The 23,151-nt window shown below is 40.6% G+C and overlaps 1 protein-coding gene across 1 annotated transcript in view; it reads left to right on the top strand.

Annotated features, from left to right (window-relative positions):
* The window catches only part of ATP9B (ATPase phospholipid transporting 9B (putative)), a 172,170-nt gene that overhangs the window by 12,830 nt on the left and 136,189 nt on the right, over positions 1-23,151 (top strand). The window contains 5 exon segments of the mRNA XM_048507642.1: positions 3,200-3,373; positions 10,599-10,749; positions 18,793-18,846; positions 18,848-18,892; positions 18,894-18,908. Coding sequence (XP_048363599.1) covers positions 3,200-3,373; positions 10,599-10,749; positions 18,793-18,846; positions 18,848-18,892; positions 18,894-18,908 — 439 coding nt within the window.

Raw genomic sequence — 23,151 nt, 5'->3', positions numbered from 1 at the left:
GGCATTTGCAATCTCAGATCAAGGAGGATCAAGATTGGTAGCCATAGATTGACTTCTCCTCCATAAATCTGTCCAAGCCCTTTTTAAAGCTATCCAGGTTAGTGGCCATCACCACCTCCTGTGGCAGCATATTCCAAACCCCAATCACACGTTGCGTGAAGAAGTGTTTCCTTTTATTAGTCCTAAATCTTCCCCCCAGCATTTTCAATGAATGCCCCCTGGTTCTAGTATTGTGAGAAAGAGAGAAAAATTTCTCTCTGTCAACATTTTCTACCCCATACATAATTTTATAGACTTCAATCATATCCCCCCTCAGCCGTCTCCTCTCCAAACTAAAGAGTCCCAAACGCTGCAGCCTCTCCTCATAAGGAAGGTGCTCCAATCCTTCAATCATCCTCGTTGCCCTTCTCTGCACTTTTTCTATCTCTTCAATATCCTTTTTGAGATGTGGCGACCAGAACTGAACACAGTACTCCAAGTGTGGTCACACCACTGCTTTATATAAGGGCATGACAATCCTTGCAGTTTTATTATCAACTCCTTTCCTAATTATCCCCAGCATAGAGTTTGCCTTTTTCACAGCTGCCATGCATTGAGTTGACATTCCCATGGAACTATCAACTAAGACGCCTAAATCCCTTTCCTGGTCTGTGACTGATAGCACTGACCCCTGTGGCGTGTATGTGAAGTTAGGATTTTTTGCCCCTATGTGCATCACTTTACATTTTGCTACATTGAACTGCATTTGCCATTTCTTAGCCCACTCACCTAATTTATCAAGGTCCGCTTGGAGCTCTTCGCAATCCTTTGTGGTTCTCACCACCCTACATAATTTGGTATCATCTGCAAACTTGGCCACCACACTACCCACCCCTACTTCCAGGTCATTTATGAATAAGTTAAAGAGCACTGGTCCCAATACGGATCCTTGGGGGACACCACTCCCTACATCTCTCCATTGTGAGAACTTCCCATTTATACCCACCCTTTGTTTCCTGTTCCTCAACCAGTTTTTAATCCATAGGAGGACTTCCCCTCTTATTCCTTCATTGCTGAGTTTTCTCAACAGTCTCTGGTGAGGAACTTTGTCAAAAGCCTTTTGGAAATCCAAGTAGACAGTGTCCACTGGTTCCCCCTTATCCACATGTCTGTTTACACCCTCAAAGAACTCTAGTAAGTTTGTAAGACAGGACTTGCCTCTACAAAAGCCATGCTGACTCTTTCTCAGCAGGTCTTGCTTTTCTACATGTTTAATAATTTTATCTTTAATGATAGATTCTACTAATTTACCAGGAACAGATGTCAAACTGACTGGCCTGTAATTTCCTGGGTCCCCCCTAGACCCTTTCTTAAAGATTGGTGTGACATTGGCCATCTTCCAGTCTTCAGGGATGGAGCCTGATTTCAGGGATAAGTTGCATATTAATGTGAGAAGATCAGCAATTTCATGCTTGAGCTCTTTAAGAACTCTTGGATGAATGCAATCTGGGCCAGGGGATTTGGTAGCATTTAGTTTATCAATGGCTGCCAGAACTTCTTCCTTGTCTACCACTATCTTCGCTAGTTCCTCGGATTCGCCTCCTAAGAAGCTTGGTTCAGGTGCAGGAATTTTCCTCACCTCCTCTTGGGTGAAGACAGATGCAAAGAATTCATTCAGCTTCTCTGCAATCTCCCTGCCATCTTTTAGCACACCTTTTGTTCCTTCATCATCTAACGGGCCTACCGCTTCCCTAGCTGGCTTCCTACTTTTGATGTACTTGAAGAACTGTTTGTTGCTAGTCTTGATGTTCGCAGCCAAGCGTTCCTCATAATCCTTTTTTGCCTCCCTTACAGCTAACTTGCTTCTCTTTTGCCACCATTTGTGTTCTCTCTGGTATTCTTCATCAGTTAAGTTGGACTTCCATTTTCTAAAAGACATCTTTTTTTCCTAATAATTTCCTCAACCTCCCTTGTTAACCATGGTGGCTTTCTTTTGGACTGGGCGCTGCCTTTCCTAACCTGCGGAACACATTCCAGCTGAGCTTTTAAGACTGTGTTTTTAAATAACTTCCAAGCACCTTGGACATTTTTGACTCTCTTAATTTTCCCTTTCAGCTTCCTGCGCACTATCCCCCTCATCTTTGAGAAATTTCCCTTTCTGAAGGCAAATGTAACTACATTAGTAGTTGTCACTTGTTCGCATGCAGAGATACTGAATCTGACAGCATTGTGGTCGCTATTCCCTATCGGCTCAACAACACTGACTTCCCGCACCAGGTCCTGGGTTCCACATAGAATTAGATCTAGGATCACATCTCCCCTGGTTGGTTCTACAACCATCTGCTCTAAGCCACAGTCATTTAGCATATCCAGGAATGTTCTCTCCTTACTATGACCTGAACATGCATTTTTCCAGTTTATCCCCCCCACCCCCCCCCCCCCCCACCCCCCCCCCCCCCCACCCCCCCCCCCCCCCACCCCCCCCCCCCCCCACCCCCCCCCCCCCCCACCCCCCCCCCCCCCCACCCCCCCCCCCCCCCACCCCCCCCCCCCCCCACCCCCCCCCCCCCCCACCCCCCCCCCCCCCCACCCCCCCCCCCCCCCACCCCCCCCCCCCCCCACCCCCCCCCCCCCCCACCCCCCCCCCCCCCCACCCCCCCCCCCCCCCACCCCCCCCCCCCCCCACCCCCCCCCCCCCCCACCCCCCCCCCCCCCCACCCCCCCCCCCCCCCACCCCCCCCCCCCCCCACCCCCCCCCCCCCCCACCCCCCCCCCCCCCCACCCCCCCCCCCCCCCACCCCCCACCCCCCCCACCCCCCAAAGTGACCAAGAGTGTTTCACTTCTATAACCAGGCCTATAAATCGGCCTAAATTAGATTGGAAAGGAATTAAACTTCCATCAGCTGTTACAGTAAAAGCCATATAAAGAAGCACATTGGGCATGCATAGCATTTATAGTCTCCAGGAATATTTCTGTTTGTGATATGCAATCTTGTTATAATTTGCATAGCTTCAATGAAATTGTTATATGGCAGTGAAATATATTTTTTCCCTCTTGTCTTGGATAACTTTCCCTACTATAATCTCTTTAAATTTCTTTTAGCGTGCTCAGTCTCTCGTTTGAAATAGGAAACCTGGGGCATGATATTTATAGCAAGCAATACAAATATCCTGCTGGTATTATACACTCTAATGTTCTAATTTATTCTATTGTCAACAGGTATCAGGTAGAAGATGAATCATCTCACTTGGATGAAATGCCCTTAATGATGTCAGAAGAAGGCTTTGAAAACGATGAAAGTGATTACCATACTTTACCAAGAGCCAGGACTTCTCAGAGAAAAAGAGGGATAGAATGGTTTGTGTGTGGTGGCTGGAAATTTCTTTGCACCAGGTTAGTTCAAGCTATACAAAAACTTGATTTCTGTGTTGAGTTTAAGTAAATACACCATTCTAGGTTCAAGAATTCTGTGTTTGAAAATGAAAGACTAATGAACATGAACATTCATAAGGCAGTCAGTGGATGTTGAGGTGAACTTTATGGGAGAGAAATATGCCCCCACTCCTCAGCTCCCAAGTCCTTTCATGAATCATTGCCTTGAGTCATCCTTTACTTCCAACATAATCGTTGAGAATGGACACATACATATGCACCTAGCCCACGGTCACTTCAGGGGAGGGGCAATTGCTTCCTTTATGCCAGTGTTTCTTTGGAAGATTTTTGGCTCCTTGTTTGGCCGATCAGCGCTTGGACAATACATTCACCCCATCCCCACTCAGGACTAGCTTAGATATTTCCTGATGGCATGAACAAGGGCCAGTTATAACTAAAGTGGCTGATAACACATAAGCTTGCGTTATCAAGCTTATGATACTGTTGCCTGTGATTCCCTGTTCTGTAGTATAAAAGATATGCTAAACTTTTTAGCACGTCCACTGTATTGTAATGTGTGAAGTAATCATTGGATCAGGGAACTTTGACTTGACACCATCCTTAGCTACCCAAGACTTGATTCCGATGTCACATTCTGCAAATTCATAACCATGGTTAGAGGGCATGTCATGGGCTTTGTTCGCTGCCCCTCCACTTCTCACGTCTAGATTTCGCCCCTCTTCTCATTTCAGAGCTTAAAAATAGTACAGTGTTATGCCTGTTGTGATATTAATATTAATAATGGTTAAACCTCTAGTTTGCAGGTCAGGGTTGAAGTTTGCAGTACACCATGATTTTTTTTCATGGAGGGGAAAGGAGTTAAATGAGCACCACAATGTCTCCTTACCACGGTCATTTCTGGTCCAAATTTGTGTAATGACATTGACTCTGGTCTAACAATGTTCATGGTTTGTATAGTCATTGGGCTGTGTACAACCCATGCAGTTAAGTACCCGCGAGTTCCATTTTTTTAAGAGGGTGCAGTTATGTCAACCAGTTACCCTCTGCTGCTGTAGCCCATGGAACCTTCTGAAGTTTTGCTTCCAGTGGTCAGTAGGCTCTCAAGAAGACCATAGTGGGCTCTGCTGTGTATGTGGCGGGCGGGTGTGGGTGGGTGGGTGGTTCAGATCAGAGGAAAATGCTGCTTCTTTAAATATCATACTTTTTAATATGGTTAGACATAGGTCATGATCTCCATTTTAGGCTTAAAAGAACTGCAGGAAGAGAAATCAGTTAGTCACAAGTTTATGATTCATAACTTAACGGTACATGTTTGTTTCTGTAATGAAAATAAGTTAGCTTTATTTTTTTTAAAGGGTGCAGCCTTTATTGAAATAGATGCTTTTGTGGAGATACTGATATTGCTAGTTGTGATACTAGAGCCATGACAAAATTAAGGTTCAGATTTAGTGCTAGCTGTAGGAGGAAAAAAATTGATTTCCCAGTTTCATTCATTAATGATTATTTTGGAGATTTTATTGCCATTAATTCTGTTTTTCCACCTGCTGTATAATTAGTAATTGTCACTGTCTAGACTTTTAAAATGGTGCCACAAAGTCTCTTTGCTATTTTATATTGCCCTGCACATTTTCATTTGTTTCAGGATTAGAATGGACAAAAATCCCAATTGCAAACCTTATTCCTAACTTTTTTAATGAACCTCACCTGGAAAGAAAGATGGCAGTACCCTTTCATTGATGTTCCCAGGAGTCTTAACACTAATTCACTAACTCTGGGTAATATCTGGAGTTGATTGATGTTGGTGAAAAGGGAAACGTAAATTCATTAACTGATGATAAGTTAACATTTCAACTTTAAAGGTTAAAAAGTACATGTAACTGATGACTCTAGAGTGAATACAAGTTAGAATTATCTCCTGGTACTCTGCTGTCATTTATAAACCTCTGTGTTGAACTCTCATGCATGACTTTCGAAGAGTCTATTGAGTAAACAAGTCTTGCATTGTTTGGCGGTCTCTCATTTTGGGCTTAAATTCAATTCATTTTTAATTCTTAGGAGCAAACATAAGATTTGAGAATGGAGATACTAGTGCAGAATCTTTAGCTTATGGGTTATTTTGGATAACCTACTGGAAAGAGTGGGTTTTTTTTAAGGTTGACACCATGTGTATGCCTCTGATTTCTGAATTGCAGTCAAACTCGTTAAGATTTCCCCCCCTCTGTTTTTCAAGTATGTGCATATAATCTATTAAACTCTTGGATTCTCCTTTGAATAAATAAGACATACTAAAGAAATAAATCAGGCCATTGATACGTTTACAGTGTCATCCTAAGTGCAGTTGCATCTTCCTAAGGCCATTGACGTCTTTGACAGCGCTTCTTATGGAACTGTTAGTTTAGCAGTTTGTATCTGTTGCCTAATCCGTTACGAATTCAAAGCATAGGGAAGTCAGGCACTAAGAAATGAGGCTGCATTACATAACCATGCTAAGGACATGGATAGTATAATGCCCTTCCATTCAGAAATGGTAAGATCTAACCTATTGTAGATAAGGGCTTATCAAAATGGTATGCTGCCAAACATCTGGTTTCTCTAGAATTTTGTTTACATTTTTAAAGCTGTCAAAGGTATCCATCTCCAATGAAAATGTCTAAAGTATTCAGTTCATATTCTTTAAGCATGGGCTTGTATAGTACATATTAAACCCACGTATATTTTGACAATGTGAAAAACAACAAAAATGTTCATGCCAGGGGAATTTTAATTACAATTGCTGTTCCTGCGTATCTTGATTATATACAAATAGCATACGACTTTGCAACAGGAAATGTTAGCAGTATAATATTGTAATTTCTGTGATTTGTAATGCAGTCAGTAACTTAGGTTATAAGGAAAGTATTGCCCCCTATATATATATATAATTATTAAAGGGTGGTTTTTGACTAATTATTTCTTCATCTTATTGTAGGTATTCTGTTTCAGCTTGTGAAATTATAATGCAGAAAGATCAGTACTCTGAAGTTCTTTGGGCTGGATTGATTTCTTTCTCATGAAATTTACATTCCAGTTCTTATCAAAAACCACTTTGTCCCTATTAAAATGGTGCTGTTGAATGGCATTTCCATATGAAATGAAGGGATATCAAATACTCGGATTAATTTGGACTCTAAAATGGCTTGTACACTTTCAATTAATCTGTAACACATTTGTTGTTCTGAAGCATGGGAAAATGCTGATCTTTCAAAAGTGGCATGGACTACTGTGTTGCTTTTGGCCTGATTACCAAAGCTACTTGTTGAGTTCAATAATTAAAGGTTGTTTGGGTATATAGTTTCCACTGTGTAGAATTTATTAAGGAATAGTTTTTGCCATAGGAGATAGTATAGAGCTCTTGTATTATCTTTGTTTTGGATAAAAAAATTCTGTTTTGAGTAAGTTCCTTGTGCTTAAGATATAAAATCTTGGGCATAATTGTTGTTCGAACATGAAACCTGATTTTGTGCGTGAAGATTAGCTTCTGACTTGGCAGAAGGTATTTCATATGCAAAACAGGAATATTGTGTACTAGCTATCAAGCAATTGTTGCACTTTTAAAAAATACATCACTGCCACTGAACATGTGGCACTTTTTTTATTTAAAGCAATGTCACTGTGCCAATGAATTTCATTAAAATAGTTAAACTTTAGTAAGGTTGTTCAAGTCTTCTCAGCATTATTTGTTGCAGTGGCTCTCTTTGGTCATTTGCTAAATTCAGTTATACTATACCCTTTACAGGATAAAACTGACAGGAGATGTGTGCATTAACCTGCTACATCTTTCTGTGTTGCATGGCTCTGTGGGGTCCTAGTGCCTGCCTTCCCCCTCTTTCCAATTCTCTGGGATCGTTTTAAACCTTATTTAAGAGCCACTTCCATCAAAACTATTATTATCTGTACCGGGAAACATAGTACTTTGATAAAATAGCATTTGCATTGCTCCAGATGCCTGTTATTAAGACTTCCCATTTTGTAAAGTTGCAGAAAATAGGATTACTTTACAATGCGGGTGCACGCTGCTCTTTGTAACTGTACTGTCACCTTTATCCTGAAAAGGGTATATAGTATGTGTCTGTACAAAACTAAGCTGAGATTACTAAATGGTAAAAAGTAAAATCCGTTGTGCTGATTGTTGTAGCAAGAAGATCCTTCCATCTTTTCTATTGACAGGCATTTTAAAATGCATTTTCCATTGACTGCATATATTGAAATGGCATGAATGTATTTATTTATTTAGCTAGCTAGCTAGCTAGTGTATAAACTGCCCTCCCTCTAGGGCTCAGGGCAGAGAAAAACAATAATATAAAATACAGCTTAAAAACACAATATAAGTATGATCTTAGGCTCATTCCGCACATGCAGAATAATGCATTTTCAAACTGCTTTCAGTGCTCTTTGAAGCTGTGCAGAATAGCAAAATCCACTTGCAAACAGTTGTGAAAGTGGTTTGAAAATGCATTATTTTGCGTGTGCAGAAGGGGCCTTAGTTAAAGCTTTTTGAGTAAGAACAAAGGCAACTCAAAGGCAACAATATGTGATGAGAAGTGTTCATTGTTCCTAAAATGTTTTAACACTGTCAAATGTAGGATGGCAAGTGTGCCCAAAAGGGCCTTTGTCCCACATTTTACATGTTATATTTGTGATCACAGGAAATTGTATTCCATAGTCTTGAAGCCCTCCCCCCCCCACTTCTTTATGCACCAGGTCTCATCAATACTAGTTTAAACATTTTACTCATGTGTTCATTTAGAACCCTAGATTCATACTTTGGAACCTTTACCTGAACTTTACTGCATATGCATTGACTTAAAGGCAAGCCTTCATTAATGCAGAGCTACACGGGCCACGACTCATGATGACAAAAGGGACCCAATTACATCTCCGTACGAACTGATGGGGATTTCTGTGTTAGATGGGCATGGACTTACTGATATCTGAAGTATTGAATCCTAATTTGCATGTAATAAATGCTTCAAAATTGCATTGTCAAAATCCATAATTATTTCCATCAGTGGAGACCTCATTGCATCTGAGGGCTTAATGTGCTTATCGTTAGGTGCCAATCAGCCTTCCTTTATGAGAGGCATCACAGCTGTTCAGTTGTGCCAAACTGGAGTCAAACTTAGGTGTTTGTTAAACTGATGAAGAATTTAGCCCCTGCGCTGAAGGGTAGTTGTTACTTTTTAGTTCATGAATGCTGTTTCAGATTGTTAAATTTTTATTTAATTTAATACCTGTAGATACTGTGTTGCTTATAAGTATATAAGCACTTGGACAAAATCTTGTAAACAAAGTTCAGTAATTAATTTTGCTCATTAGAAGCCCATACTGTTAGATTGAAGGTATAAAGAGTTTCATCCATATATTACTAATTGTATTTCATCCATATATTATTAATTGTATTTCTTGGGAAACATTGTAAAGAGTATAGTTGCAATATATAGTGGGAAAGCATGTATATTCCTGTCTCAGAAATTGGCTGGCTAGTACGCATGTCAGGTAGCCAAACAATATATGCTTTAACAAAGTAAAGTTCATCATTTATAATTTAGATAACTAAAATTGTATTAATTGTCTTATGTTTGGAATTTAGAAGAATAAATGTCAGGCAGCCCAACCGAGATGCGGGAAGGAGCTCTATGGTGTCCATGAATGTCCATGAATATGGCCCCATGCCCTAACCCTAACCCCATGCCACCTCCAAAGGGACTTCAGGCGGCACAGAGTGAAAATAACACACAACCCTCCCCCCCTCCGCCCAAATAGCTCCATAGGCTGCACAGGCTTACTCCATACTTTCCAGTGGTCATGGAGGGGGGCTTTTTTGGGCTGGAAGGGAGGTGGAAGCTGACTAAAGTCAGCCCCACCCCCAGAAATGCCCTTGTTCCATCCACACAGCACCAGCATGCACTTGGCATAATTCCTTGGCGTCTGCTACTTCTGGGTGTGACCATCGCAGAACCGTGCAGCGCCCACACGCCAGTGTCTTTGCTCTCCCCACTGGTGTCGGTGCCCTTTATGTCGGTTGGGCAGGCAAACATGCCGGTGTGGCCCTCTGCTGCTCCCATGGGCTGTTTCATCCCCTTATCTGGATTAGGCTCTTAGTTTTTTGTACCAGCAAAGTTGCAACAATACACAAGGCTAAAGTGGTAACACAGCTGCAAACATCTGTACCCTGTGCTATTTTAGCACATTTCCTTTATCCCAAAAGAAGGACAATATTACATTTTTCTAAAGTTCTCCAATATTTCCCAATTTTTGTAGTAGGAAAATTAATACAAAGTCCTCAGATTTTTTTATGTAATAATTTTGACCAGATAAAATTGTGACAAAAAACATTTCACTCATTCCAGAAGAAAAACCATGTTTCACAGGTGTTTTTTTTGTTATTCCTCAGGACTTACTTGAAACACTGATTTTCATGCTATGCATTTTGGATGAATAAAACATTATTATTATTATTAGGCCTTTATTATTATTATTAGGCCTTTATTGGCATTAACATTACCCTTTAAAGCATTGCCTTCCTAATGTCGCGACCCTTTAATACAGTTCCTCATGTTGTGGTGACCCCCAACCCTAACATTTATCCATTTTACAGATGGGGAACACTGATGCAGAGAGTCTTAGGCAACCCCTGTGAAAGGGTCGTTCGACCCCCAAAGGGGTCCCAACCCACAGGTTGAGAACCACTGTTCTAAAGCATTTCACTCATTTTGAAAAAATTAGTTTCCCCTGCCTCCCCCAAATTCCCCATTTTTTTTCCATTGGAAACAGGGGGGATCCTCAGGGAAGAACAAGAAAAAGCCCCCCCCCTGATTTTTTAATTTTTCCCCCCTGACCTTCATATCATTAGAGAGGGATAAAGAAGAGTAGCGGCTCACAATTAAAGCAACATATAAGATCAGTGGTAGTTTTTACAAGGGTAGCTATTGTACCTGGTGAGAACCAAGTTTGACTTTTTGTCAAGACAGGGAGGTAGATCTACTTCTACAAAACATATTATCTTTGAGCACGCTCATGGTGTCAAAAGTGCACGTTTGGCATCATTTTCTTACTGGCAGTAAAAGGGTCACTGGGTGGTGACTCTTTTAAAGACCAAGGTAACATTCCAGTTTCATTAGCAATGTGGATGCTATACAAAAATAGCAATTGAAAAAAAATAGAAAAAACTTTTCTTGTTTTGCAGTTGCTGTGACTGGCTCATAAACGTTTGCCGAAAAAAGAAAGAACTCAAAGCACGCACAGTATGGCTTGGATGTCCTGAAAAATGTGAAGAAAAGTATCCAAGAAATGCTATAAAAAATCAAAAATACAATATCTTTACATTTATACCTGGGGTAAGGCTACTAATGATTCCGTAAAGGTGGGCTTAGTTTATGTCCTTTACAAATTGTCTGTGTATGTTACAATATTTAAAACAAATCTTCTGAATTAATTAAGAAAGCATGAAATGACTGGCTGTTTCAGTCCCCTCCTCCTTACCAATTTCCTATTGAGATCTCTCTGTCTGTCTACCTAGACCCTGGGGCAGCTAATCAGAAGCTAAGGGTGATCAGTTTTGGCCATTTCTACAAGAGCTACGGAACAGAGTTTCTCAGATTAAAATATTTCTTTTTGAGAAGGAGAAATAAATTATATTCATGAACAGTGCAAATATTTGATAAAATAAAAAGAAAAGAGAAAAGTTAAACAACAGATCTGGTCATTTGTGTGACGAACATACGATGTGATCTTTTAATAAGATACATGAAAAGCTTTTAAGGGTATGTACATTTGATTTTAGTCAGCTTGGCCTTGCTGGAGGCATCATGTTACATATTTCTGTGAAAAGCTACAAAGAGAAATATTTGGGGAAATGGAAGCGAAAATTAAAGATCTCTTTGCTTGTTGCGTGCTGCATTCCAGCAGATCTGAGGCCTGTATGTATACACGGCTATTTTAAATGCTTGTATGAACTGATGGACTGTGACTAAAGATTACAAACAAACTCCACGGTGAGAATGAGTCTGGTTTATTAATGGGCTTCCATCATGGTTTTCTAGCAGGAAAAAAACTGCGGTTTGTTAAAATGCCCCAGTAGAGATGTGGCAACAAGCTGCGGTTTCTTTCAAGTCTGAATATTTTCAGTCTCAGCTCCATGCCTGGGAACAAGGAAGAAGGTTGAACTGAAATTAAACAAGACTTATTTTCACAACAAACCAAAGCCATGTTTGCCAACTAGTTCTTGCGTACAAAATGTGGCTTTTCAGGGAACTTAAAATACCTAAAATTCTTTCTCTTGCACATTTCTTATATGAAAAATGTTCTTGAAGCAAATTTTTGTGCGTTTTTAAAATATTGCCAAAGTGGCACTGATTGAGGTTGATTATGGGACTGGAAACAAATATTTGTGTTTATTGTGTTTTGTGCCCTTTATTAAACAACTTCCCTGGTTTTTTTTTCTATTTAGCATTTGAGATCATTATGAAGAAATGTTCCTCACAGAGTGTTCATTTTAAATGTAGAATAAATGGTTGAAAAGTTCATTCTCCAGTATAGTTAGTGGTACAGATTATAAGAGAACCCATAAATGTAGTAATTGTTTTTATAAAGGAAAGAATTCTATGGTGTTGGCTATTATGTGTTTTATGGCAATATAACAAAACCATGTATTAACTAAATCCAGTTGAAAATTATGTTCTGTCTCTTCAGATTTTGTTTTGCCTTATTATGGTTTTCAAGATGCAGAATTCTTTTCAGTGCTGACAACAATAATTTGTTATATGTTTTGTGCAAATCACAAAAAGGCACAGTTTGGCATTTTTCGTTCCTTAACTAATTTCAATCAATTCTGGAACTTTAGCATTCATTCTTTGGATAGCCAACACTGTTAGTTTCTAATTTAATATTTCACTGAAAAGTAACTCTTGAGGGAGAGGTGTTTCAATGAGTATGGAGTAAACAGCCCATTATATACTGTGCCTTTTACTGCAGTAGTAAATTTTCTTGTTGGTTTCTCGTTGACAAGAATGCTGCGTCTTTCAAATTTTAGTTTCAGTAGGAATGCAGATTTTCTAATTGTTATAGGTTGGGTTTTTCTGCCCCCCCCCCATCCTGCCCCCTCCCCCCTCAGCACTATTTAGCTAGCTGGCACATGCATTGATATCTCACATAACCCCTTATATAAAACCTGTAAAAACACAAGTTCATAATGTAATTAGTTAGCTTTTGAGAATGTTGATGTCGTGCAGACAAATATTTTCATCTCCATTGCATGAAACCAGTATTTTCTCCCTTTACATTGGGAAAAGCTTTTCTGTAAAGGCCACTAAGTATACATTCAGTAATTGATTACTATGGTTAAATGCACAATGTGTATTTCAGAGATTTAGGCAAATCATGATGCTTGCCATGATCAGTTATGATTTGTGAACACCTGTTGGCATTGCATAGACAAGATGCATTATTAGTCTTGGGAGTATTTTTTTTCTGAAACTTTTCCTTAAGAAATTGAATAGTTTGAAAGCATTTTGTAATTGCACAGTTGGAATCCTGGTCTGGCTTTGGTATGAATACAAATCACGGAGCTATTAATTGATGCTAACTGGGATTTTAAATTAATTAGTGGTAAGGCAGGAAATATTGTTACCCTGCTGAGATTAATTTATATGAGAATTTAAACATTCGAGAAGAAAATAATCATGTTTCATTGTAAACATAAATACAGTATTACTCCAGCATGGCTCTAGCTATTCATATAAATGCTTGTAAATCACTAATAATTGCTACACCAATTGGAATATCTTTGTATTGAAATGTCTATAATATGTTGGTTTGTTTGGAGCTTTCATTTGATTGTGCAATGTTTGCATTCTACCTGCCTGCCGGCTTTGGGGGAGCATTCTTTGTTTTCATAATAAAAATTCATTTCCAATAGATCAGTTGCAGTGTTTACATTTCTATCCATTTAAGAGGACAGTGTTAGCACCATGGTAGATTGATAAACTTTACCATATTGATTTTATCAATATATCTAATTCTCACTACAGCCCCATCTGTGGCTAAGAACATAAGAACATAAGAACAAGCCAGCTGGATCAGACCAAAGTCCATCTAGTCCAGCTCTCTGCTACTCGCAGTGGCCCACCAGGTGCCTTTGGGAGATCACATGTAGGATGGGAACGCAATGGCCTTCTGCGGCTGTTGCTCCCGATCACCTGGTCTGTTAAGGCATTTGCAATTTCAGATCAAGGAGGATCAAGATTGGTAGCCATAAATCGACTTCTCCTCCATAAATCTGTCCAAGCCCCTTTTAAAGCTATCCAGGTTAGTGGCCATCACCACCTCCTGTGGCAGCATATTCCAAACTCCCCTTAACTCCTGCAAGTATAGTGAAGAAGTGTTTCCTTTTATTAGGTCCTAAATCTTCCCTAGCATTTTCAATGAATGCCCCTGGTTCCTGATATTGGCGGCAGGAGAAAGAGAGAAAAAATTTCTCCTCTGTCAACATTTTCTACCCCATGCATAATTTTGTAGACTTCAATCATATATCCCCCCTCAGCCGCCTCCTCTCCAAACTAAAGGAGTCCCCAAGCGCTGCAGCCTCTCCTCCTTAGGAAGTTGCTCCAGTCCCTCAATCATCCTCGTTGCCTTCTCTGCACTTTTTCCTATCTCCTCCTCAATATCCTTTTTTTGAGATCACGGCAACTGGGAGCGCTGGACACAATTACTCCAAGTCGCGGTCGCTTTACTACTGCTTTATATAAGGAGCATGACAATCTTTGCAGTTTATTTCTCAATTCCTTTCCTAATGATCCCCAGCATAGAGTTTGCCTTTTTACAGCTGCCATGCATTGGAGTTGGCATTTCCCATTGGAACTAACTCAACTAAGACGCCTAAATCCCTTTCATGGTCTGTGACTGATAGCACTGACCCCCCGTGAGTGTGTATGTGAAGTTAGGATTTTTTTGCCCCTATGTGCATCACTTTACATTTTGCTACATTGAACTGTGCATTTGCCATTTCTGGGCCCACTCACCCTGACTATCAAAGGTCGCTTGGAGCTCTTCCATGATCGCTTTGTGGTTACGCACTACCCTCATAATTTGGTATCATCTGCAAACTTGGCCACCACACTACCCACCCCTACTTCCAGGTCATTTTATGAATAGGATTAAAGAGCACTCGAAGTCGCATAAAGCGGATCCTTAGGGGACCTACCCACTCAGACATCTCTCTCCATTGTGAGAACTTCCCATTACACCCACTTCCTTTGTTTCCTGTTTCTCAACCAGTTTTTTAATCCATAGGAGGACTTCCCCTCTTATTCCTTTTCATTTGCTGAGTTTTTTCTCAACAGTCTCTGGTAGAGGAACTTTGTCAAAAGCAACTTTGGAAATCCATAAGTAGACCCAATGTCCACTGGTTCCCCTTATCCACATGTCTGTTTACACCCTCAAAGAACTCTAAGAAAGTTTGTGTAAGACCAGGATTTGCCCTCCTGCAAAAGCCATGCTGACTCTTTCTCCAGCAGGATGCTTGCTTTTTTCTACATAAGTTTAATAATTTTATCTTTTAATGATAGATTCTACTAATTTACCAGGAACAGATGTCAAACTGACTGGCCTGCTTGAACCTGGGTCCGCCTGAATCCTTTCTTAAATATTGGGGTGACATTGTCCATCTGCCAGGCTTCAGGGATGGAGCCTGATTTCCAGGATAAGTTGCATATTAAAGTGAGAAGATCAGCAATTTCATGCGAGCTCTTTAAGAACTCTTGGTGAATACAATCTGGGCCAGGGGATTTGGTAACATTTAGTTTATCAATGGCTGCCAGAACTTCTTCCTTGTCTACCACTATGCCCGTAGTTCCTCAGATTAAGCCTCCTAAAACTTGGTTCAGGTGCAGGAATGTTCCTCACCTCCTCTTAGGTGAAGACAGATGCAAAAGAATTCATTCAACTTCTCTGCAATCTCCTGCCATCTTTTTTTAGCACACCCTTTGTTCCTTGTCATCTAACGGGCCCTGCGGCTTCCCTTGCTGGCTTCCTGCTTTTGATGTACTTGAAGAACTTTGTTTGTTGCTGAGTCTTGATGTTACACGGCCATGGGTTCCTCATAATCCTTTTTGCCTCACTGGCTAACTTGCTTCTCTTTTGCCACCATTTGTGTTCCTCTCATATTCTTCATCAGCCAAACTGGAACTTCCATTTTCTAAAGACATTTTTCTTTTCTGATAATTTCCTCAACCTCTCTTGTTAACCATGGTGGCTTTCTTTTGGACTAGGTGCTGCCTTTTCTAACCTGTAGGAACACATTCAGCTGAGCTTTTATTACTGTGACTTAAATAAACTCCAAGCATCCTGGACAGTTTGACTCTCTTGATTTTCCCTTTCAGCTTCCTCGCACTATCCCCTCATCTTTGAGAAATTTCCCTTTCTGGCGAATGTAACTACATTAGTAGTTGCCACTTGTTAAGCATGCTGAGATACTGAATCTGACAGCATTGTGGTGCAGCCGTTCCCTGTCGGCTCAACAACACTGACTTCCTGCACCGGGTCCTGGGTCCCACATAGAATTAGATCTAGGATCACACCTCTCCCCTGGTTGGTTCCACAACCATCTGCTCTAACCACAGTCATTTAGCATATCAGGAATGCTCTCTCCTTACTATGACCTGAACATGCATTTTTTCCAGTTTATATGGGGATAGTTAAAATCACCCATTACCACTACATTTTGTTTTTTGTTGGCCTCTCTAATTTCTTTTCCATCTCAGAATCCTCTTATGCGCTTTTGTCAGGAGTGCGATAATATATTTCTAATATTAACCTATCCTGCGCACCTGGTACTGACATCCACAGTGATTCTGTAGGGAGACAGCTCCTGCCATTGTCTATTTTATGTGATACTATGCTCTCTTTGATGTAAGGGCAACTCCCACTGATAAGCCCTGTCCTATCCTTCCCTATAGAGCCTGTAGCCTGGTATAACAGCATCCCACTGGTTCTCCTCATTCCACCATGTCTCTGTAATGCCCACTATATCAAAGTCCTCCTTCAAAACTCTGTACTCCTAGCTCCCCATTTTAGGTCGAATGCTTCTACTTTTATCATAGAGACACCTGTATACCCTGTCTCTGTCCTTAACTTGGGATTTATGTGCTTTCCCCTCAAGTCTTTGCAGACACTATCCCTTGTCATGCACATTGCTATGTTCACCAAACTTGTATGTGGTTGATTTAGAAAAACCACTCCCTCTCTGTCTGCATTCCCATAGATGATACTGTATTCGAACCGAAGTCACCCTCAGCTCCTGTCGGCTTTCCCCCAGTGATCAGTTTAAAAAGCTGTTCTGCCACCTTTTTTAATCGTTGGAGCTTCAGCAATACCCTGGTTCCATCTTTGATTTAAGATGAAGCCCGTCCCGTTTGTACAGGCCTGCCTTGTCCCAAAAGGTTCCCCAGTTCCTGACAAATCTGAAACCCTCACCTTACACCCACCTTCTCATCCACTGTTTGAGACCCTGTATCTCAGCTTGCCTGGTCTTAAGCCCTCTGCGCTGGCGTGAAGCTTGACTACTTAAAATCAAGGAACTGGAGCCCTGAACAGATGAGACAGATATTTTGTAAGCGTGAGAAATGGTTGAGGTTTGCAGAGAAATCTGAAATCTAAAAAGACTGTGGCGTTGGAGATTACTTAAAAAAAAAGAGAAGCAGCACCTATGGTTTTACCCCAATAAATGAAATCCTAAGCCATTGTGGGGGGTTGCTGGCAACCACAAAGCTGTGAATCCTTTTCCAAACTTTGCTTTCTGTCAGTGAAAGGTGGGGGAGGGCCTTTTCCAGTCTGCTTTGGCCTCCCAGCCCACTTCTTCTCCCCTCCCTGGAGGGAGGACTCATTGGACTGAGTCTAGCAGCCATCAGTGAGCAACTTGCTACCTAGCAGTTTGCATAACTCACTTAGGTGCAGTAGTTTCTACTGGCTGAATTGATGTCATACAATTTGCCTGGGACAAGCAGCTGCTACACAAATTGTTCGATGTGTCTGGGCCCGGTATTGTCTACCACACATCTCATCTGAGTGACTTGCTACTGCAAGACTTTTGCAACTGGGCCAGACTCTTCCTAGGGGGAGAGAGAGAGAGAGAGAGAAAGCTGAGAGTCAGTGTAGTGGAGTGGTTAGAGTATCCCACTAGGATCTGGGAGACACAGGTTCAAATCCCCACTGTGCTATGAAAACTTCCTGCATGACCTTGGACCATTCACACTCAGTAATGTAACTCACAGGGTTGTTGTGATGGAGGAAAAGAGAATGATGCTTTGATTCCCCATTGGGGAGAAGGATGGGGTATTAGTGAAGTTCCTTATAAATTATAAAGCTGAAGACTGGGATGGGGAACAGATGAAAGAAATGTTCATTGCTGCATGTGAAGGAGAAAGAAGTACAGGAAAAGGAGAGGATATGGAGGCTCCCAGGAGTAGAGAAAGATGAAACAGTGTGGAGAAGGGGATACAGGGGGAAATGAAGTGACCTCAACTCTTTGTGGGTTTCCTTCTTGTAGTTAATAATTCAAGAGTGATTTGTACCACTTTATATATATTAATAACCACTTGTCAGAGACATAGCAAGGGGGGAAAGCTCCTGGTCCACTGGTGCGTCCTCCAATCCCACCCTCGAATGCCCGCTCCCTGCTCCTGCCCATACACCCACAGGGGCCCTTTTACCAGTTACATCGCCTCCCCATCCAACCTTGGAGACTCACGCCTTTGCCACTTGTAACTAAATTTGTTGTGTTTTGAAAGAAGACACACACACAGAGAAAGAAGGAGTATTTATTACTGCCAAGAGAAATTCCTTGGACAATTATTACCTTTACAATCATCTTCTAATAAATCATCATTATTGAAAGCTGGTATATTGTAGCAGCTATACGTGTGAACCACCCAACAGAAATCTGTTGTGCAGCCACTGTTGTTCACTGTTTGGCATTACAGAAATGGCCAAGAACTATTTTTATAATGTGCATGATAAATCTTAGGACACACTCAAGGATGACATGAAAGCTAAATATTATTATTCCAGAGTAATGGATGAATTCTAGATAGTTATTTTATATTCGAATGTTTTACATTTTATATTGGAATGTTTAATATTATTATGATTAAATGTTCGTTATTAATTGTTTTGGAATTTTTTTAGGGTTAATTACGGTTGAAAGAAATTGATCTGTCTTACAGTGCAATGAATGGGCTTAGACTGGAGTAACTCTGTTCTGGATTATACAAGATTCAAAATGACTGCAATTAGACTTAATAATATAATTTGTTTGAAGTTGCTTGTTATCTACAAATGTTTTTTGAAAGCACCATTTTCTATTTTTTCCCCCCCTTTCACTTTAGGTTTTATATGAACAATTCAAGTTTTTTTCTTGAATCTTTATTTTCGTTGTCTCCCTGCTCACAGTTTGTACCAAGCGTGAAAATAGGCTACCTCTACACCCTATTGGGCTCCTCTGGTAAACAAAATGCTATTAAATTACTTTACACTTAGCTTTGTTGTGAAAATAAAGTGTTTGTCTATGTGATAATAGAGCCAGTGCAGATTAAACATTTCTGTTCCTTTAGTGATTTAAAGAGATCTGTCACGAAAACTCTTCTTCTCTCACTTTGGCTCAATACCATCCTTTCTTTTCTTTTATCACTAACCAAGGATAGTGCTATGTCTGACCTGTTAACTTGATGCTAGATTGGAACGGGCAGGTTCAAACTCTGTCACAAGTTAACTATGAACAACTAATAAATGTAGATCTGACACTCTACATAGTGACCAAAGAGCGACAGTTGAGAGGTAGAAGAAGGAAAGAGTGGCGTGTGTCTCTGAGGGACCCTGTTGATCCTTTAACTATGATCAACAAACTGATCAAGATCTGTTACTTCTTTAATGAGCCAAAGAAGTGGGGAGTGGTTGATTTTTGAATTGACTAGTAGAAATAGGAATGTGAATTCAGAATGTAATTAAAATTTGATCTAAATGTGGCCTGTTAACTTGGATAGAAGTGGCTAATCTAATAGAAATTACATACAATTTCTTTAAACCAGGTGTCTGAAGCCTGCATCTCTCAGATGTTTATGGACTACAGAAGATTCCCATCAGCCCTGCAACCATTGCCCAGTTGACTATGAATTTAGGAAGGGGCTGATGAAATTATAGTCCATGGGCTACTATCTGGACTTCACTACAGGTTACCCAGACCCTGATCCTAAACTGACTAGGCCACAAGTGGCTGGGTTTTTTTTTGATAGCATTGTATGCAGCAGATGGTGAGGGATGAGGCTGGGGGGGCTGTGAGGGAGAGAATGACTATCTCGGCAGATATGTATTTGACAGGCCCACCCCGTCCAACCAGAATGTTGAATGTGTATTTTGCAACAGGAGGGAAAGCCTCCCTTAACTACAGGATAAGCCACAGGTTGCTCTTGATGAATTGCATTCTCTGCCCTTCATTAGGCAACTCCCCTCCTTTATAGAGATGAATTATAATGAAGGTTCCTGATTCAGTATCTGAGATCTGCATCCTGAAAACTGCCAATGGGAGGGACCCTGCCAAAGCGACTCCTTGTGTTTTCATGCTGTGCTATTGAATCATTTAACCTTTTGTCAAGCCAACCTGTTGGATCCTTTGATGCTGGCAAGTAAAATATGTCGGAATGCGGGCTTGAAGAAAAGTGCTGAAATGAATGAATCTAGTCCCTCTGTTGTTCATGTATGTGATAGCTGGGTTAATGCCGATGCGCCATTTGTTGTGTTTAAAAAAAGAGCCCCCCTCATACCATCCATCAGGATCCCAGCGGTGGAAGAGGGAAGAGTAACTTCACCATGCTGCCATGTGCTTGCTCTGCAAAGGGAGAATTTTAATGGCCTGTGAAATGGGGTGTGGCTTTTTCCCAGTCAACAATTTGGGAAGAAGAATCTAGCCAGAAGATGGGAAAAGAAGTTGTGACTGGAGAGAAGTTGCTTCTGTCTTCGTTCCCCACATTTTATCTGAGTGTAAATACCAAAACTGCATACGCTGTTGTAGAAAATAAATTATTTGAACTAGTTTATTAACTGAATGGACTCATCCTGAACTTCAGCGTGCAGTGTTTGTGCACATCTCTACGCCAGAGAGATTTAAATGTATTTATGTATGGAAAAATTATATCTAAACATTTCAATGTATCAAGTGAAATCTTGTAAATTTTACCTAGAAAAAAACAGAATAGGGTGCATTAAAGGTGCAATATTGGGGGGCGAGATCTGCTTTGTTAAAGCGGTTTGAAGCACTGTTTTATTTTCTGCTTAATTTAAAAAATTGATAGTTTAGTAATATTTGTAAATAGTCATTTGTTTAATAATTTAGTAATTAGAGATTAGTAATTTTGCCTTGAATGTCCACTGCTGTTGATTGAAGGCTGTCTTTCTTTGCTTGATAGAGAGCAAAGCAGAATCCTTGAATTAATGGCACCTTTTGAAAAATGGAAGCGATCTTCAGAAAAAATAAGTCACAAATAATGGCATCTGCTATATACTAATTAGGCTTGGGGAAGTGGCGGGAAATAGCCTGGCTCCCTAAGATTCCACCAAGTTGTCAGTTGGTTACCAAGAGCACAGTCTTTGACTGGGGAGTTTAGTTCAGAGAGCAGATCAAGAGTCATAGTGTAGGAGGTTTTTTTTTACTATCATGCGTATACTCTCTTTGAGTGCCATGAATTTCCTTAGATCAGGATAAAATAAGCAGTCCTAAGAGCGGGATGAGAGCCAGCAAGGTATGGTAGTTAAGATGTGGGACTAGGACTTTGGAAACTCAAGTCCTCACTCCTGCCTGGAAATTTATTGGGTGATCTTGAGTGCTAGGCATACATACCAACCCTGTCCCTGCACAGTTCTTGGAAGGAAGACCTCAAAATTACCAGGAGGGCATGATGTGGAGAGCGAGTGACGACAAACCATCTCTAAATGTCTTTGACTTGAAAACCCTTTGGGAGTGCATCATAAATAATCTGTGACTTGATGGCAAGAAGAAAAAAAGCAGGGATAATCTCTACAAAGAGTTGCCTAGTAGGTATATTTGTTGACAACCCACCACAATCACAAGTGGTCTGCATTCATTATAAAGAGAGCAGCATGTGACTATAAGGGCAGCCTATTATGGAGCACATACACTTGAGGATAGCCAGGTCATGACCTTTGAAAATCCAAAATGTGGGATTAACATTTTCTCCTGTCATATGAAAAACTAAGAATAAACCTTTTGTAACATCTGGATTAAAATGTAGTAAGGTTGCTGTAGTCCATTTATCTTTCTTCTGGATCTTAATCTGTCCTATAATGCCTAATTTGACCATCCCTAAAGTAAAAAAAATTCATATCTGCATTCCCAATGTGTTGATTTGGAAGGTAAGGTCAGTGATTTTAATGAGATGCCTATCTCGTGGCCAAAAGAGAGTCTTGTTTGTATGTTCTATCACCTGCTATTTTCAGCTTTTCTTTAAAAGAAAATATATTTGCTCATTTTATTGTATCTCCCATTGTAGTACCTTGAAGAGGTTTGGTGATATCCAAAGTTACTAGCAATGAGCAGCTAATGTAAAGGGGGGCAGGACTTTGTATTCATGTTTCCCATAGCAGATACTCATGTTTCTCAACTCATTGTATTCACTGACACCTCCCCCGCTCAAGCTCTCAGAAGGCTTTCTGTTTGCTATAAGGACTTACCCTTTTTCCAAAGAGACTACCTCCCTATTTTCACAGCAGCAAATTGAATAATTGAGTGTCACCAGTGATACAATATATGGCTACTGGATGGAACCAATTGTCCTGCTGGCAGGTTGCACAAAGGGTTATAGGATCTTCTTCTTAAATGGGCTATTCAGTTAGTTTCTGACCATGAGATTACCTGTGTCTTCTAGATATTTCCTTGTTAGAATGAAGGGTGATGGAAACAAGTCTATCTTGCATCTTCGTGGTCTGAACAAGATTCTGAAAGTTAATAAACTTCCTTGCTGTTCAAATGCTGGACATAAGTAAATGGTTTGCTGCTCTTGACTTACAAAATGTCCAGGGTTTCTTTCCTTTTCCTACCCGCTAGTCTTTATTTTTGACCATCCACACATAACACTGAAGTTGGCTGGCTTAGTCTCTTCTCTGAAAGTGCATCTGGCTGAAAAATCTGGTTTTCATATCACACTTTTAACCAGTTTGTGACAGGTTATACAGTGTTTCCCACCTGTAGTTCTTATAGTTGCCTTTGTTTTTGTAAAATGCTTTTGTCTGTATAGTTCCCCAGGGGTACTTTTCCCAATTAATGCACTGTCCCCCTGACGCATGAAGTATCTTCCTGAATAGCCATTACCTCTGCCAGGAGGGAGAGGTAGCAGACCACCATGTAGAGTCTCCCATTTTTGATATTTCATGGAGAAAGGGGGTGGGGGGGTGAGGTGTTTAGACTCCAATTTCTTCCTGAAGTCTTGTCTGGGTTTGATATATAACAAGACATTGCTTTACCAGTGTTTTTTCTATCTCATCAGATGTGAAATGTACTCTACAACTTATTGTTTAACTTACAGAGAACACACTCATTATGGATAAGTCCACATCTTTATGTTTGGGTCTTCATAAAGGCAAGATTGCCTTTTCTCAGACTCCTTTAAACTGTGTTACCAACAAACTGGAGTGTCCTGTGGTCCCTTTCAAGTATAAGCCCATTCCACTAGAGCTCA

The sequence above is a fragment of the Sphaerodactylus townsendi genome, linkage group LG09, assembly GCF_021028975.2.
Source record: "Sphaerodactylus townsendi isolate TG3544 linkage group LG09, MPM_Stown_v2.3, whole genome shotgun sequence".
Taxonomy (NCBI): domain Eukaryota; kingdom Metazoa; phylum Chordata; class Lepidosauria; order Squamata; family Sphaerodactylidae; genus Sphaerodactylus; species Sphaerodactylus townsendi.
This window is presented reverse-complemented; position numbering and strand designations above follow the sequence as displayed.